The sequence below is a fragment of the Nannobrachium achirus genome (genome assembly GCF_963921795.1).
Source record: "Nannobrachium achirus genome assembly, chromosome: 14".
NCBI classification, from domain to species: domain Eukaryota; kingdom Metazoa; phylum Chordata; class Actinopteri; order Myctophiformes; family Myctophidae; genus Nannobrachium; species Nannobrachium achirus.
In genome coordinates, this window is record NC_137821.1 from 64,046,466 (window position 1) to 64,065,557 (window position 19,092).

Here is a 19,092-nt window from a genome sequence, read left to right on the forward strand (position 1 = left end):
ATTGGATCATTCCGTTCTTGACAATAAGCAATCCTACTGTTTGAATGCTGTACAGATGCACGCATGGAGCAAAAATAATTATTTTTTTCCAACTTCGACTTTCGACTTTCTCTGGTGGGAGTCGTTAATGCCCTAGTCCTCACGTGTGGATGAAACCTATATAACGTGCAGACGATGATAGCCTATGGAGCACAGTTGATCTGTCGTCATGTGCTTGACCTGGTGCATCAAACCACAGCGGGCCTTTAGCGTGCTGCTGTGACCTCCTTAAGGCATGCCTCTCCTCTCGTGCTCAACCTACACCATGACGACGCCGCCGGCACTTTTAACCACTTTAAACCCCCGCGTCCCAATTTTGGGCATGTCAGTAATGAGTATAGGGCAGGGGTCTTCAACGTTTTCAGGCCGAGGACCCCTTAGTTGAGAGAGAGATGAATCAGGGACCCCCACAACTGTTCATAGATTACATAAAGTTTCATTGTTTGACAGCACAATCATCAGTGTATTTTGGATTCATGTCAATTTGTGTTTTCAGATATTTAACCACTTGAACCGTCCATACTTAAACAATCTGACCTTTCACTGTGTAGCCTACTTAGTCTGCTCTTTTTTACCCTCTACACCAAAACTCTTTGCCGAAAATAGCCGATCTACAAGCTCACAACGCCTCACAGCTTGTAGATCTGCTATTTTTGGCTAAAGTTCTCCTAATATGGACACTAGGGTTCAAGTGGTTAATATATAAAATGAAGAAAAAAGTTTTCTATCACACAAAGATTTGGAGGACCCCCTGTAGTAACTCTGAGGACCCCCTACGGGTCCCGGACGTCCTGTTGAAGACCCCTGGTATAGGGAAAACCTTTTTTTAAATATAGCCGATCTACTGTACAAGCTCAACTCGACGATCAATTCTGAACACACTATGAGCTTGTTGATCTGAACATTTTCACCAGTGTATGATAAAATAACAGAAAACGAGGTTCCTGACCTGGTGAACTTAGGCCTTAAGTCAGGGGTCCTTGAGGGAGTTCCAGGAGGTCCCCAGCTAAATGATAGTTAGGAACCAAATGGAACCTTATGGGGATGTAACTCAGAGAGTGTACCGTAAGGGGTCAATTTGGTTCCATTTGTACACTCTCTGCGTTTGACATTGATTTTTACAATATAAATTGGGGTTTCAGAGATAGAAATGCCAATAAATGTGGGTCCTAAAATGGTTGGGATCACAGCTAGAGATGTAAAAAACCTCTCTTATAGGGGTCCCTGGCATATATTTTCAAAGGGGGTCCGCAGGATAAGAAGTGTGAATTTGGGGGTCCTTATCATGAAAAGGTTAGAGAGCCACTTCCTTAAGTGGTTAATATAGGACCCTCCCGTGACCCTTGACACGGCACAGGCAGGGGGAGAAAGAAGGCGACCGCCTGCCTGTGTGCCTTTCACCGTAAATTAAACCTTCTGGCTTTTGACATCAGTCTAAAAACACCAGTATAGGTCAGTGATTCTCCAACTTGTTTTCATGTCGAGGACCCCCAAATTGACACTTATTAGCCCACAGACCCCCATTTGAAAAGATATGCCAGGGACCCCCAATATAAGAGAAGATTTTTACGTCTCCAGCAGTGATTCTCAACCGTTTTTGACATGCATTAGGCTACAGACCCCCATTTAATGGCATTTCTATCTCTGGGACCCCAATTTATCTTGTAAAATCAATGTTAATTTAAAACCCATTTTGAACAGGTACACATTATTGCGCATCATTATTTTATGCTTTAACTATTGAAAAATAGCAGATATACAAGCTCACATCGCGGCACCGAATGCCGCGCTGCGAGCTTGTAGGTCCACATTCGGTTCCTAACGATCATTTAGCTGGGGACCCCCTGGAACTCCCTCAAGGACCCCTGCATGGGGGTCCCCGGACCCCCATGGTATAGGTGGCACGAATGCAGCATTATATGAACAACATGTAGAAGGCTAAAAAGAAGAAAAAAATCCTGTGCGACTTTTTTAACCACAGAGTGAAAGGTCAGCCGGTTCTCTGCCTGTGGCTGCGCTTTTAAATCATAAAGAACAAACTCAACTGGCACAAGTGGCGTAGCCTACTATTTAAGTAGGAGGCCTAATGCTCTAAATACACACTAATCCCGGGCAACCGGTGGAACTCTCCCAGCAGTCCCCAAATGTCACAACGCAGTGGATTCTTCCCTAACCGAGGGCAAGCAGGTGCCTCTCCCACAGCGCACTAATGACCCAATTATATCAATCAGGAGCCTTGATTGGTGCTGCGTTTTCACTCTCCTTCTTCTCTCTCTCTCTCTCTCTCTCTTTCTCTCTCTGCCTGAAGAGCCACCTGGATGCTGTACTATGTATGTATGTATTTATGTATATATGTACGGTATCCCCCCCCCCCCCCCCCCCTCAGAAGCAAGTACAGCATGTACAAAGATGTTAAAGAGGTTTTGGACATCATGGGAGCAGGGGTGGATACTATGGGAACAGAGTCACGCACACCTGTGCGCACACACACGCACGCACACACACACACACTATATCGTCGTTGTCGGGTGGTAACCTTATATGTCCAAGACCGTTCGTTTTGCATTTGTCATTTTAAAAATGAACTGAACTAGTGAGAACAGCCGATCTACAAGCACACAACGCCTCGCACCCGCGAGGCGTCGTGTGCTTGTAGATCGGCTGTTTTCACTACTTTTGTGCGACGGCCTTATTGTGTGATGAAGCAGGGCTTTGCATTGCGAAACAATTTACAAATCTGAAACTTAAGAGATATGAGGTTTCTGCCCCGACAGTGACAATATACTCTATAGACTAGGGACACGAGAGGCTTGAATGAGGGGGGAAATCCATTCGGTAGCCCTTTTTTAATGACAAGATATGTTTTGTCCTCATTAAGATGGCCAGCTGATGTGTATACATTGGCACTGCTGTCTGTACCTGTAGGGCATGGGTCTTCAACAGGGGGTCCGGGACCCCTAGGGGGGTCCTCAGAGTTACTACAGGGGATCCTCCAAATCTCTGTGTGATAGAAACTTTTTTCCCTCCTCTTTTATATTAACCACTTGAACCCTAGCGTCCATATTCTGAGAACTTTAGCCAAAATAGCAGATCTACAAGCTCACAACGCCTCGCGCTGCGAGGCGTTGTGAGCTTGTAGATCGGCTATTTTTTTGGCAAAGAGGTTTGGTGTAGAGGGGAAAAAGAGCAGACTAAGTACAGAGTGAAAGGTCAACTTTATTCAGTATTGACGGTTCAAGTGGTTAAATATCTGAAAACACAAATTGACATGAATCCAAAATACACTGATGATTGTACCGTCAAACGATGAAACTATATGGCTTGTGGGGGTCCCTGCTTCATCGCTCCCTCGACTAAGGGGTCCCTGGCCTGAAAACGTTGAAGACCCCTGCTGTAGGGCATTGGTTCTCAAAGGGGTACTTGGGGGAGATCCCGGGGGTTCTCAGCTAAATGATGGTTAGGAACCAAATGCATCCGTAAGGGTCTGTAACACTCTCAAAGTTAAATTAACAGATTTTACAACTATCTCTGGGGTCTCAGAGATAGAACTGCCATTAAATGGGGGTCCTCATCCTAATGCATGAAATGGTTGGGAATCACAGCTAGAGCCGCAAATAAATCTTCTCTTATGGGGGTCCACGGCATATCTTTTCAAATGGGGGTCCGCGGGGTAATAAGTGTCAGTGTGGGGGTCCTTGACATGAAAAGGTTTAAGAAACCACTACTGTAGGAGGATATCGAGGAGGAGGGGAGGGGGAGACACTTTAGAAACACATGGTGGGGGGGGGGGGGCAGTCACTCACAGGTCTGTAACTCTGAGAGTGCACAGACAGAACCAAATGGGGGGTCCTTGTTCTTAAAAGTTTGAGAATCATTGATCTAACGTCAGGATGTTTCCTTGTGGAAGAATACAGCAACCTATTAAAGTGCAAATAATGCAATATTACATAATATGCTGGACAAGAAGTATATAGGCTCCAACTACAAGGTTGCAGACATTAGTCAAACTGCACTAGAGCTTGTGAGCTTGTAGATTGGAAGAGCAGACTAAGTATACCTGTAGTGAAAAGTGTATGTGTACTAACTATGATGGTTCAAGTGGTTAAATATCTGAAAACACATATTAACGTGAATCCAAAATACACTGATGAGCGATCATGCTGTCAAACAATGAAACTATATGGAATCTATGAAAAGGTTGTGGGGGTCCCTGCTTCATCTCTCTCTCGACTAAGGGGTCCTTGGCCTGAAAACGCTTTCTAGTGCACTAGAAAGCCTGGAAAAGACAACCTATCTGAACGTTCCACTATAGCAGCCATGCCATATGCATGTCATGTCAAAAGTGTAACATTTTTGGGGGTGGACATTAACACAGGACATTTCATATCCTCCATAACAGGGTCTTCAACGTTTTCAGGCCAAGGACCCCTTAGTTGAGAGAGAGATGAATCTGGGAGATGAACCCCAGATTCCATAATAGTTTCATCGTTTGACAGCACAATCATCTGTGTATTTTGGATTCATGTCAATTCGTGATTTCAGATATTTAACCACTTGAACTGACAATACTTAATAAACTTGACCTTTCACTCTGTACTTAGTCTGCTCTTTTTACCCTCTACACCAAACCTCTTTGGCAAACATAGCCGATCTACAAGCTCACAACGCCTCGCAGCGCGAGACGTTGTGAGCTTGTAGATCGGCTATTCTTGGGCTAAAGTTCTCAGAATATGGACACTAGGGTTCAAGTGCTTAATTTAAAAGAGGAGGAAAAAAAAGTTTCTATCACACAGAGATTTGGGGACCCCCTGGGGACCCCCTAGGGGTCCCGGACCCCCTGTTGAAGACCCACGACACAGGGCATTTCATATCCACCATAAAACATGTTCTATTGGATCTTTAAAAAAAGAGTCGGGAGTGTCTTTTTCTTTTCTCTTTTTTTTTTTTTTTTGGTCAAGCAGATGACACGTCTGCGTGTTATCAGGAGAAGGAATTTCCTCTCTCTCTCTCCCCTCGCCCCGGTCGGTCCGTATGCTGATGTGCGTCAATAACGTGCAACCATTTTCAGTCGCTCTTTTCCCCCCTCTCTTCTCCTCTCTCTCTCGCGGCCATCTCAATTAGAGCACTCTCATGCACATTAATGAAATAAATAACCATCAACAAACAATGCACTGATCATAAACACCACCAGCCCGGCGTAAAACGAAGACCAGCTTATCCCCCATACGGTCGCAGATGGCAAAAAGGTTTTAGTCACACACACAAAAAATGTTATGATCAGAAAATCCTATAGATTTTTGGGTAGTTTTGAGGCTGTTATTAACCGGGAGGGGGATAAAGTCGGGGTGGCGTGTCAGCGTGTGTGTCATGTAGCCTATCTATCGCTCTCTCTCTCTCTCTCTCTCTCTCTCTCCTGCTCCATTTTGTTCCTAAATTTTCTATACAAAAGATTAAGGGAGGGGAAAAGACGGGAGCGAAGAGGACGAGAACAAAAAAGTGCCATCATGGATTTCATCTTGGATTCGCTGCCAATCTCCCCCGACATCACCGGATCAGTGGATCAACCCCCCCAAAAAAGCGACATAGGCTGCTGGGATTTGCAGAATCGCGCAACACTTTTAAAAACCGTGACTATTGTATATTATAGCCTATACAAAACAAAAGCCGGCAACTTATATATGGGAGCGGTGTGACAGTGTATCACATCAACCTGGTGGAAACACTGTAGCCTACTATTAGTGTAACAAGATATGCGATCACAAACGTTGCATGCAAAAAAAAAGCCACACTTGCTACTTTCTTGCGAAATCACTGTAGCCTGAAAACGGAGGTTGTTGTAGCCACGGCGGAGGAGGTGATGTTAGGACAGCGAAACCGGTCGGAACAGTTAGCTTAGAGTGGAAGATAGTAGTAAAAGCACATTACAGTTTACACCCAAACACAGCGTTGGGGATGCTGATCTGAACCAGTAACACATCGCAGAAGGAGAGGGGAAAACAATGCCGGACGGGCATGGAGCCCGATGATAATGCGCCTCCAACAAAAGAATTAGTCAAGCTAATCGCATCTACCTACATTTTTATACACTGATCTCCAAACCCACACGGATCGCTTTCCATAAACTAACGTGTCACATCACACGTCTACTTTATGGCCGGTCAATGTCACAGAAAAAAGAGGGGATCCAGTCCCCAAAAAGTCCCCAAAAAAGGAAAGCTACTTTTTTTTATGATATGTCAAACATTTCATATCGGGAGAGATGATTTAGTCTAATGTGACACATTGGCATGAACCAACGTCTGATCGTCACTATATTTCTGAAATGAATAGCCTACTCGTCGCACGGATCCCAATGGCTCGAGGGACACTTTACCAAACTAAACTTTAGTTAAAAGAAAAAAAGTTGCCTGATTTAAAACATACTCCCTATTTCTCCGCTTGATCGCTTCGGAGTGCACTTTCTGTGCACTTTCAGTCATTCATTCCAAAAAACAAAAGTACGTAAATAACGCACACAACAACGCGTTGTAACACTTATTCCAAATGGCAGTTTTAAAAAACACAAATATATATTAATTAGTGTATCACCATGCATCCATCGCGCAACCGCATAGATCGGCGTTGCGTTTTGTGTCATGTCACTGCTATAGGACGGACCACCACGGGGAGGCTGCTGGATGCATGCGAGACGGTCGGCCACGCGCGCACGGAACATACATGTTACATACATACACGCATGATGCATACACCGGCTATAACATAGCCTACATGAGACACACACGTAAAGTGCGATCCGGTGCGCGCGGATCACTCACACACTCACACATCAACCGCAAGGTGGAAACAATGCACACAGCAAACGCCATAAGGTCACACAAACTACATGTTGGTCCCAATAATAATAATAACAATAATAATATCTCGATCGGAAAAGTCGTCGATCATGTTGATCGCCTGAAAAGGGCAAGAACAACAACAACAACAACATCAACATCAACAACAACGGCGATTAATAAGATATTTTGGGGGAAATGTTGTTCTTTTCTCTAATCTCCAATCTTTAAGCATCAGTTTCGTGCCCACCGCACACATATAGGCTAAAAGTGCCACAAATGCCCAAAGCTGAGGTTGGTATGGATCGCAGATAATAATGTTATAGTTTGTTTTCAGAAGGATATAGATATAATAGGGCTATATTATATATGATGAAAGTATAAGAGTGCCAGTGTACTTACGGGAGAGGCGGCGAGGAGATTAATGGCACGACACGTCATGATTACGTTTCACTTGAATTAAATACATTACGAGTTGGGGAAAAAAATGGAAATCAGGGTTGTTGTATACAAGCATACTCCATTCTCCCCCCTTCTCCTGACTCCTCTCTCTCTCTCTCTCTCTCTCTCTCTCTCTCTCTCTCTCTCTCCTCCTCCCCTCCTCGCTCTCTCTCGCGCGCGCACACACACACACACACACACACACACACACACACACACACACACACACACACACACTCTCTCTCTCTCTCTCTCTCTCTCTCTCTCTCTCTCTCTCTCTCTCTCTCACACACACACACACACACACACACACTCTCTCTCTCTCTCTCTCTCTCTCTCTCTCTCTCTCTCTCTCTCTCTCTCTCTCTCTCAAAGATCCATTTATTGTGCAGTAGTGAGTGAATAGGGGGGAGAGGGAGAGAGAGAGAGAGAGTGGGAGGGAGAGAGTGATGGAGGTTGAAAATGTAATTATAATCTCACGAGCACCATTTTAGAACGCCGCTGACACGCGGGGCAACTATCAGCACGAGAGAGAGAGAGAGAGAGAGGGGGCTCCACACACACAGTTGTTCTCACTCCACGCATTATCACGATGCTGCCCGCCTGGACAGGTACACCCACAGCCCACCACCCACCACACACATGACGTAGCAGCTTGAAATAAAAAATAAATACTTTTGAAGAACTTTGATAACGCACATCAAAAGTGTGACGACACATATGGATCAAACGCCATCCGTTTTTGATAATAAAAACCACCCCTTAAGCACATGGTCAGGGGCGTCACACCAAATTCTGGGCCCTGGGTACAAGGATTCACTGCGGGGCCCCCATGAATGTATTGAAAAATAGCAGATATACAAGCTCACAGCGCGAGTGCCGCGCTGCGACCTTGTAGATCTGCTATTTTAGAAAAATTGTGAAAAAGTGCGCGAGAAACCTCAGTGGTGCTCAAACCTTTTAATGTGAAGGACCCCCAAAATGATATGTATTTGGCCATGGACCCCCATCTCAAAATATTTAGTTCCAGGGACCCCCCAGAAGCAAAATTTGAGTTACAAATATTCGCTTGAAAAATGCATATATTCAAGATTTGCACACATTTTCACGAAAATAGCAGATCTACAAGCTCGCAGCGCGGCACTCGGTGCCGCACTGTGAGCTTGTAAATCTGCTATTTTTCATTAGCTAAAGTTACTAGGGCCCCTCCACCTGGGCCCTAATAACTCAGTCCCGCTCCCCCCGTGACGCCCCTGCACGTTCTCAAACTTGTTTTGGTTCTCAATCTCTGAGACCCCAATTTATTATCATGTAAAATCATGTTAATTTAACTCTGAGAGTGTACAAATGGAACCAAATAGGGTTCATTTGGTTCCTGACTAGGCCTATATCGTTTAGCTGGGGACCCCCTGGAACTCCCTCAAGGACCCCTGGGAGTCCTCGGACCCCACGTTGAGAACCAATGTCAAGGGCTGAGCATTTTATTTGCAAACAAGGTGTAGCCTACAGTTTATTTTATAGGTGAGTTAAGGCATTTCAACAAGTTGGCCAAGTTACAAGTAAAAACAAAACAACACTTATAACCACTTTTCGAACTCCAAACCAAAAATAGCTGTAGAAGCTCAGCTATTTTTGGCAGATAGGGGAAAAAAGGGGGAGAAAAAAAGTCCAAGTCCAAGAGCAAACTCAGGTAGGCTAGATAGTGTTTCTCAACCTTTTTTCTGCATGGGCAAATTTTTCATGTCCCAAGAATCCATGGGCACACCAACATAATACAGGGTTGTAAATATCGTCACTGTCGGGAAGAAACCTTGTATTTCCGGCAAAATCGCGCTCTTTCGAACGAACATCATTTCGACTGGAGGGTTAGCGACTCACTCCATGGAGGTTATAGGGTGAGGGTTAGAGTCGGGTGTCGAAAAGATGACATGTAGTAACAGCGACACGCTCCCGTATTTCCAAGTTTCAAATTTGCACGTTTCTTCGCAAAGTAAAGCCCTGCTTCATCATACAAGGCTTGTCGCACAACAGTAGTGAAAACAGCAGATCTACAAGCACACAACGCCTCGCACCGCGAGGCGTTGTGTGCTTGTAGATCGGCTGTTTTCACTAGTTTAAATCATTTTTAAAATGATAAATAGAATACTGGCTTTCAAGTAGTTTCAAGGGGCACACTTGACCCTTCTCAGGGGCACACCAAAGGTCCCCAGGCACAGTGGTTGAGAAACACTGGGCTAGAAGGTTTGGTTAATGATGGTAGCCTATGTTTTGTTTAATATTACATTTTCAAATGAGAAATTGTAAGCAGTTATGAATTATGATTATGATCAGTGGTGGGAAAAAGTACTCAAATGTTTTACTTGAGTAAAAGTATCAATACTGCAATGTAGACATATTATGTTACAAGTAAAAAAGTGCAAAATAGCAAAAGTACCTAAAGTAAAAGTACTCATCATGCACAATGTCCCATTTCAAGTTTTCAAATGTAGCCTATAGAAATCTTTTGAAAATAGCAGATCTCTACAAGCTCACAATGCGTTACATCGCGAGGCATTGTGAGCTTGTAGATCTTCAAATGGACTTAATGTATACGGCTGAAGTGGTAGGCTACATATGTTTTGTAATAGGCTAATAATCAAAATCTACAAAGTAACTAACTAAATAAATGTAGTGGAGTAAAAATAGGCTACAATATTTGGAGCTACTCAAGTAAAATACAAATACTCAAGTACAGTATTTAAGTAAATGTACTAAGTACTTTACACCAGGGCATTAACGACTTGTGATTTTTGCAAGTCGACTCGACTCAGTAAAAAGTTGAGTTGAAGTCGGCTTTATCGTTTGATGACATCATACACGACCCCCCAATTATTTTGGGGGGTCCCCAGATGATTAACTTAATGTGAAACATTGTTTTCTCTCTCAACTGTAAACAAACCAACATAAAGTGTATAGAGGGTATCTTCACATTTCTAAAGTGCCAATTTAAGGACTTTTTAAGACGTCTAAAATGGCAAATTAAACATTGTCCAAATTGTCAAATATATAGAGGCAGAAATTGTGAAAATAGCCGATCTACATGCTCACAACGCCTCACATTGCGAGGCGTTGTGAGCATGTAGATCGGCTATTTTCACAATAGAAAGTATTTTTTTTTCAACGTCGACTTTCTCTGGTGGGAGTCGACTTGTGTAATGAAGTCGACTCAGTCGACTTGTCGACTTTTTCGTTGATGTCCTACTTTACACCACTGCATATTATTTCAACTCTAAATCATTGTTTAACTTGCTCCACCGGGCAGTGTTTTATGATGTGGGCTCATCATGTATATAGCTCCTACTTAGGCAGCGTGGAGTGGCGCAGGTGCAGCACATTCCACTGATTCCAGCGTCCCACGCGCCTCTCCACCACACACCTTTTGATAGGCCCACAATCAGCAAGAGGCGGGTGGTGAGGTCCAATGTCACCAAAACAACAACAACAGAAGGCTTCAGTCACACCGGGAGAATGGTGGATTATGTAATGACTTCAGTGGTGGAAAGTAACTAAGTACATTTTTTATTTTTATTTTATGTTTTTTATCCCACGGTTTTTGTAACCCATTTTTCTCACCCGGTGACTACCTAACCTGTAGTCCTGGTTTCCGCTCTCCCCCTGCCACGCCAGGGGACATTGGGGAGCACCCGGCTGGCTAGGGGGAGGTTGTATAGAAACCAGGACTACTGCATGTTTTTGTGTGAGGGCCTATGCCCAAGGAGACACGGGGAGAACATGCAAACTCACCACAGAAAGGCCCTATCGCCAACCCCACCTAGGGTGTGGGTGCTGATGACGCGGGTGGAGGAACACGCCCCCAGCGCCCACAGCTTCCCCCGGCGGGAATCGAACCCAGGACCTTCAAACATGATGATCAGGTATTATGAATCTAGTAGGAAGATTTTTTCAAAAAAAGTGTACAGAAAGAGAAAGAGTTAAAATTGTGTTTTTATGTGGCCACACCCACCAGTTCATTAAGGGTGCGTTCGGAAATGCGCACCGGGTGTGTGCTCAGTGTAGCCTGACTGCTAGCGTCCGTCTCAATCACACACTTCACCCACCAGCAGGGGGTGGTGATGTGCGGACTGAAGTATCAGGCTTTGCTCAGTGTAGTGAGTGCAGTGGGCGTGACGTTGTAGAGGCTTATTTAAGAACGACCAGTTAAGAGGCAGCAGTGAGCTTTATCAGAAGGAAAACTTTCTGAAAAGCAGCAGTTGCTAAAGTAACGTTGATATTGAAAGGAGATGTAATTCATAACATTGGCATACCGGTACCTGCTGTTTGTTTACACGTTGATGCGTGTGAAACTATCAAGCCCAAACGACCAATTAAGCTGCATTTAGAATAAAAAAATATAAAAAATAAATGAAAAAAGTTATAAAAAAAAGAAACACGGCCTGCTCACGTATTTGGAGGGTAGTATGGGCCACACACACACACACACACACACACACACACACACACACACACACACACACACACACACACACACACACACACACACACACACACACACACACCCTGACAAGCACTGGGAATTGCAGGCACTCTATTTAGTTTGACACCGTTTTACAGCTAAATGTTGTGAAAATAGCCAAACTGCTGTGAGCTTGTAGATCTATTTGACAATTTGGCATTAAAACAAGAGTCTTAAAAGTCATTAGATGATGAATGAATAGAAATGTTGGTTTGTTTACTGTTGAGTGAGAAAACAATGTTGTCCATTAAGCTAATGATCTGGGGACCCCCCCATCGGGGACCCCCATGGACCACCAGTTTGGGAACCACTGGTATCTAGAATTCTCAGCGGAAGAGTAGCTAATAGGTAGACCACCTCCAGTCACTGCAGATGTGTAGGTCACATTTGCTATGAAAACCTGCACATCCTGTGCGTGTGTGCGTGCGTGCGTGCGTCACGCCTCATGTTATGCTGAGGTCTTGATGATACAGTGGCGTCAGTTCAGAAAAAGCTAAGGTATGGCAACATGACTGGTGTCTTGCACGCGCGCCTTCGCACGCGTGCAAGACACCAGTCATGTTGCCATACCTTAGCAACAGGCATGACACATTTATTATGAGAAGTACATTCCATTTTTCCCTCCGTTTCTACAGTTTCTTGGGCTGGATATGGCAGCCTGGAACGGTTGTTCAAGTGCAGCTAAACATGGCATGTTAGTAAACGTGCCACAATTAACAATAATGCATTGCACCTGTGCAGCTGACCTGCGGAATCCCCTGCGGAACCTGGGAATATACCGTTTTGTCAAGATGGGGAGAATAAAGGTGTGGATAATTATAATACCTTGTTAAAGTGACCATTTTGTTAAATTTTGCATTTGTAGTTATTGTACTGTAATTTAACAACATAATAACCAGCACAGATAAACAAAGAGACATTCATGGATTTATATTTAAAAGTAACTTTTATTTCCCCCCCTGGACCCAGGGTATGGCAGCTGCATACCCCTGCCATACCCAATTAACGCCCCTGCATCAATACACGTCCTTGTTCCTTTTATGCCATTGACCACATATGGAGATCTCTGATGTCATCAATATTAAGCCCACCAGGCGTGCATCACGCCTTATGTCACACTCCATAGATGGCCAAGATATCCCCATATATGGAGCTGGCCAATACATCTGACCTCACAGACTCCAGATATGGATATAGCTGACCTGTTCTGACGATGATGACTTGACCAGCCAGATTAATTAGTAGAGTCGGAAAGAGGGCACACAACCCCTTGCATCGCGAGGGGTTGTGTGCTTGTAGATTTGCTATTCTCACTAGTTTTAAATCATTTTTAAAATGATGAATACAAAATGAACGGTTTTAGACATACAAGGTCTCCACCTGACAACAATATTATTATAATATAATTTAAAAAAAGAAATCTGACTGATTGTATTGACTGAAATTTGCCATGTTGTGCAGTGATATAGAAAAGTGTGACTCATCGCAACGCGTCGTAGAATCGATTCGAATCAAATCGCTACATTGTGAATCGTAATCGAATTGAATCGCGAGGGTAGTGCCAATGCACACCTTTAGTGGCAGCTGTAGATCGTAATCAATTGATCCCCAGAAGTCGCTGGCTTTGCCTCTCTTCCATGCGCTAACAGAATGTGGTGATACATCAGCCTTCCTTGAGTCTATGGGCAGCTTGGGCAGCAACACCACAAGACACACTGGTTGCCCTCACCTTGGAGCCAGAGAAGATCAACTCTTGATGTTGTCCTTCTGCAGCGACTGGAGCGCATGTTGGTCATTATGTACAACAAGAGCTGGGCTGCAGTAAGGTAGATACTCCCCTGCCCCTTCTTTGTATATACTTTCTGTTTGTTTAGACTTACTGTTTTCTTTTTTTTTTGTTCTTTCATTTTATTTTATTTACATATCTACTGCATAGTACTGTGTTCTATTCAATGTTATAAGAGATACTTAAATGGTTTCCTGTGGAAATAAGCTTAGTCTTTTCTAGGATCTCCTTTTAGTAGACCTTGTACCAGTGAACTGTACTGTCATGAAACTGTACCTTTTCCTATGCAAACTTCTAATAACATCTTCAATCAATCAATCAATCAATCAATCAGATGAAGCCAGACAGTGGCTTCTCTCAAATGGCAATAAGTCCCTTGAGACGCTTCCTCCCACTGGAGCTGGACTGACTCAGCATGTGAAAAGGGAACTTCTGAAACGGCTAGTCCATTCCTTGATTCTGATTGGCTGGTTTCCCTTAATTGCTGTGGTATATGAGGCTATAACCCACACCTTGAATCAGATTATATCAAACCCAGGTGCGTTTTTTCTTTCCACAGTGTTCCACAATGCACCAATTATCTGCACCTGTGTTGTTGGCAAAAAAGCTGGGAACTACTTTCTTGCGGCTGGAAACTTTCTTGCAGACCTTTGTAGTGAATTAGTAGTGAAATAGAACAGTTTTAATTGGTACATGTCTATGATTTGTTCATGTTGCCATATTGTAACCGTTTTAGAAAAGCAATAAGCCACAAGAGGCATGTGGTTACCTGGTATTTTATAACGGCTGAGAGGCGTGGTGAGACACAAGGCGCAGCCGAGTGTCTCCAACTTCATTCTACAGGGCAGCATTTATTAGAATCAGGCAACCTCCGTCAAACAGCATATTCCTGATATCAGTATGTGTGGATGGTACTTGGACTCCAAAACAGAGACTTGGGAACCTTACTGTATCCATCTTGCAGATGCTACTACAGCCTGCATGTGCCATTCAACTCTGTTGCGGCTGCAAGAAGTCATGATCCGTGGGTCGGCGGTTCAAATCCCGGCGGTTCAAATCCCGGCTCCTCCTGTCCAAATGAATTATATACTGTATATTCTTGATTTATTTGCACTGACTTTGGTCTCTTATTTTCTGGCCCTGCACTATTGGGTTGTGTTGGTTGAACTGAGTGTGTGTGTATGTGTGTGTGTGTGTGTGTGTGTGTGTGTGTGTGTGTGTGTGTGTGTGTGTGTGTGCGTGTGCGTGTGCGTGTGTGTGTGTGTGTGACGTGTCACTTATGAGCGTTGAATGTTTCGTGGTCACTTTATGTATATATTCTTATTTTTTTGCAATAGCTTTTCGACACTTTATGTTTATATTCTTCTTTTTTTGTGCTTGCTCTTTGGACTGTACACTACAGTACTCTTTTTCTTTTTCCTACTGCTTTATCTATCTACCGGTATGGAAGTATGTATGTATGTATGTATGTATCTATCTATCTATCTATCTATCTATCTATCTATCTATCTATCTATCTAAATGTCGAAGTGTCCTTGGGCAAGACACTGAACCCGTAGTTTCTCCCGGTGAGCTGGTTGGTGCCTTGCATGGTTTCCTCCGCCATCAGTGTATAGCCTAATGTGTATGTGGAATGGGTGAATGTAATGCACAATGCAAAGCGCCTTGAATAAAGGTGCTATATAAATGCACCATTTACCTTTTTAGTTGCTGTGTTGTAAAGCTGGAGTCTGTTGCATCTCATTATGTGGATGTGAAGGTGCCTGCACCAACAACATGAGTTCTGACAAACACCCACCCGCCCCAGACATAAGTACTACTCACATGTAAATAGGTACAGTATAACAATATTCCTAGAGACTTCATTTGATGTGGATTGTTGTTGTTGTGCAATATGGGGCATGAGAGCTTTACAATTTGTATTTGTATTGTTTCATATACTGTACTGGCTATGTTATCTGTTTATCAATAGGAATGTGTAAGATACATAGGTTACATGTGTACCTACAACCCTACCCTCAATCTGGCTGCAAATGTATGTTGAACAGGTTTTGTGGGATAGTGGTCATATAGATAATAAGCTAGAGTGTTCTAGATGGACGTAATCATACATCCGAGCATTGCAATGTGTGCTGAATGCTCAAAAACTAAATAGACACCACGTTATATGCAAATTATGGTTCTAGACACACCCAATCATAATGTTTAGCATTCCAACATGTTTGACCAAGTTGGCATTTTTAGCTCATCTGATTCAAAGGTTATGGCCAAAACTGTTTATAGGTGGTGGTCATATTTGATTTGGCCGCTGTTATATAGTGTGTATACTGCTGTATACTATTGTTCATTACTGAGGATGTTTTTTGGAGCGGTGAAAGCGCTCCCAATGAACAGGTATGTCTGTGGGTATGTCTCTGGGTGGCTGCTGGCCGTGTCCGTAGTCTGGCAATACCTTGAGTGGCCACACACAAAACACTAGTTAAAGGAGGGGCGCTGTTTTGTGCAGGCCAGGCACACTCACCACTCACTCACAGGCACAGTTTACACTCACTCACTCACTCACTCGCATAGGGTACAGCTGCTCAAATTCACCGCTCCACTTCGAACGGAGGTTTGATTTTTTGTGTGATGTTATGCTAAATGCTGTAAAGCTTGTTTAAAAATCTGTCTAGACACCTTATTTAAAGTTATACGGTGTGCAATATTGGTATATCTTACTTGTGATTATATTCTAATGGCGGCACTGATCTGCACACCAACATGGTGTGGCCACTTTAAGAATAGTTTCAATGAGATCCTTGACCCTCAAAACATAGGACACCTTATTTGTTAATTTTCATCTTTGTCCAATATAGAGGGTATGCGTGTGACATCATCATCATACCAGGAAGTTATGCGGGAACGCCTACTGAGTGGCAAACACACTACTTTCTGGCCTTGACAGCCCATACATCCACACAGAAAAGTCATTTCTGATTGCATTAAATGATGTAAAATGATGTTAAACTCACTTTTCCACTCACTTTGCCACTCGATTGCCACTCGATTTTTTCATTCACTTTATGCATTCGCATACCCTCTATTGGCTGAGATAGTGACAATCGATTTTTCAATAACGGCAACACTAATTTGCATAAAATTGGTAGATTTGGTAGATGGGACTTGTTGATTTTTTTTTACACAGCTCATCATTGTCAGCAAATTCCAATAGGAAACATTGATTAGAAATATATATATGGGGGTTAAATGATACCTCTAGGTCTAGGACTTCTGGAAAGCCGAATATCCTATTTTCTCCGATTTGAGGTATAGTGCAGAATTTTGGCTATAGAAAGAGTCATTTTCAAGATGCAAAGGTCATATTGGGCTCAAATTGAAGCTTAGTGACATGAGACGTTTTCTCTATAAAGTGCTGGAAATTAATCATCCTTGTTGTTACTTATCAAGCAGACAGGATCTTTTTTGTGTTTTTTGGGGATGAAGTTGGTCATTCCCAAAGTCCTATTCTGATACTTACCCCTATATGTCAGGATACTCCATGCCAAATGTCAGACTTCCATGTCTATTTATGACATTTTAGTGAATTAATATTTGCCCCTCAAGTCTCAATTCCAATCAATTCATATGTTATATATGGTAAATGTTTGCATTTATGCTTTGCTATATCACATTAAACACTGAAAGAGCAAGGCATTTTTACTGATAGCTGGAATTCATGTAAAATAAGAGCTGAACACACATGTGAACATGGGAACACACATTAACGTTACATATGAATGTACACTTGTACATAGGAGGCACATGCTTCACAAACACAGACTGCATGTGAGGCACCTCCTGCAAGCAGTCTGTCTTCCTGTCTGCTAGTAGGATACAATGAACAGTGTTTTCTCTTCCCAGATGCTTCAACTCTAAGTTCACTGCACCATATATCATATGAATTGTTTGGAATTGAGACAAAGTCAATCCATGGGTGTAGCATGGGTGTAGTGCAAAGATAGTTTTACATATTAATCACAGAAGAATCTTTAAGGCCAGTGAGTTTCAGGTGGAAAAAAAGCCAACTTCTACCTTTTTCTTTCAAATCAGAGTTGTTTTTGACAACTAATTTTGATTTAGTTTTAGTCATAGTCTTTTGAATAAAATGTCATTTAGTTTTAGTCATAATTTAGTCACCTGAAAAGTTTTAGTTTTAGTCTAATTTTAGTCGACAAAATATCATGAGATTTCAGGCGACTAAATCTACATTTGATTTAGTCAACTAAAATGTATTTTGGCGGGGCTTGATGGAATTGTAATGACTGATTTTACACTTGGTTGCATGCTGAAAATAGCCGATCTACAAGCTCACAACGCATCACGCTGCGGCGCGTTGTGAGCTTGTAGATCTGCTATTTTCAGCACGCCACACCTGAGAGCAACCAAACATAAAATGACTCTCTTCTCCACTTTTTTTTTTAGTCTATAGTTTTTATTTTGTTGACGAAATTGTCCATATATTTTGTCTTAGTTTTAGTCATCACAGCTTAGTTTTTATTTAGTTTTCGTCAGTGAAAATAATGGTCGACAAACAGTCGACAAACATTTTTCGTCATAGTTTTAGTCAAAATGACCCGAACAGAACTTAAGGGTTAACATGAATCCAACCAACACTGATGACAGACAGCTCACCGCTGTCAAACAACTCTTATGAATCTATCAATGAAATCTATGAAAAAGTGTCCGCTGTGCCGCAGTCGGTAGCGCAGTCGCCTCACAGCTAGAAGGTCCTGGGTTCGATTCCCGCCAGGGATGCTGTGGGTGCTGGGGGCGTGTTCTCTCCTCCGCGTCATCAGTGTGCGATTGGCGAAAGGGCCTTTCTGTGTTGTGTCTCCTAGGGTAGGTACCCTCGTAAAAAACATGCAGTAATCCTGGTCTCTATACTGCCTCCCCCTGGCCAGCCGGTGGCGCCTGATGGAGGGGAAAGGAACTGGTTGGAATAACGTGTTCCTTCCACGTGCTTCCATCCAGCCCGGGAAAACTCCCCCCTGTCGGGTTGAAAAGAAGCGGCTTGGACTCCTCATGCATAGAAGGAAGCATGAGGTCAGTCCATTGCTCTCCCCAGGTTGGCAGAGGGGTCACCAGCACTTTCGCCTATAACATATTCGCCTACACGCATTTGGTCCTTTCGCCTGGCATTTTCGCCTTGGAGGAGAGTCTTTTCACCTACCTGTCTGAGCCATTTCGCCTACCCTCAATTCTGCTGTCAGACTGTCCATGTTTGCAAATTATCTCTTTGTCATTTAAATATTATAGTGACTGTGACAGTGGTGTCAAGTGAATCTAACAGTTTACTTGACATTTATTATTTACATCACATTTTATTCCTAAAAAATGGCAAAATAGTTTTTTATGCCTGTTGACAGGCAAGGTTGATTCTATAGGCTATTTAGGTGTAGCATATCTTATATAGACCTATATAGGCTAATAGCCTACATATA

General features: G+C 43.0%; 2 protein-coding genes across 2 annotated transcripts in view; both read right to left on the bottom strand.

Annotated features, from left to right (window-relative positions):
• The window catches only part of znf219 (zinc finger protein 219), a gene marked incomplete at both ends in the record, with an annotated part of 52,896 nt that extends 45,583 nt beyond the window's left edge, over nucleotides 1-7,313 (bottom strand). Inside the window, one exon of the mRNA XM_080742274.1 lies at nucleotides 7,275-7,313. Within this exon, the coding sequence (XP_080598400.1) occupies nucleotides 7,275-7,313 (39 nt within the window). The remainder of the gene's footprint in view (nucleotides 1-7,274) is intronic.
• Nucleotides 7,314-10,649: 3,336 nt separating this feature from the next.
• arhgef40 (Rho guanine nucleotide exchange factor (GEF) 40) overlaps nucleotides 10,650-19,092 on the bottom strand; it is a gene marked incomplete at both ends in the record, with an annotated part of 135,414 nt that continues 126,971 nt past the window's right edge. Inside the window, 1 exon segment of the mRNA XM_080742275.1 lies at nucleotides 10,650-10,801. Within this exon segment, the coding sequence (XP_080598401.1) occupies nucleotides 10,650-10,801 (152 nt within the window).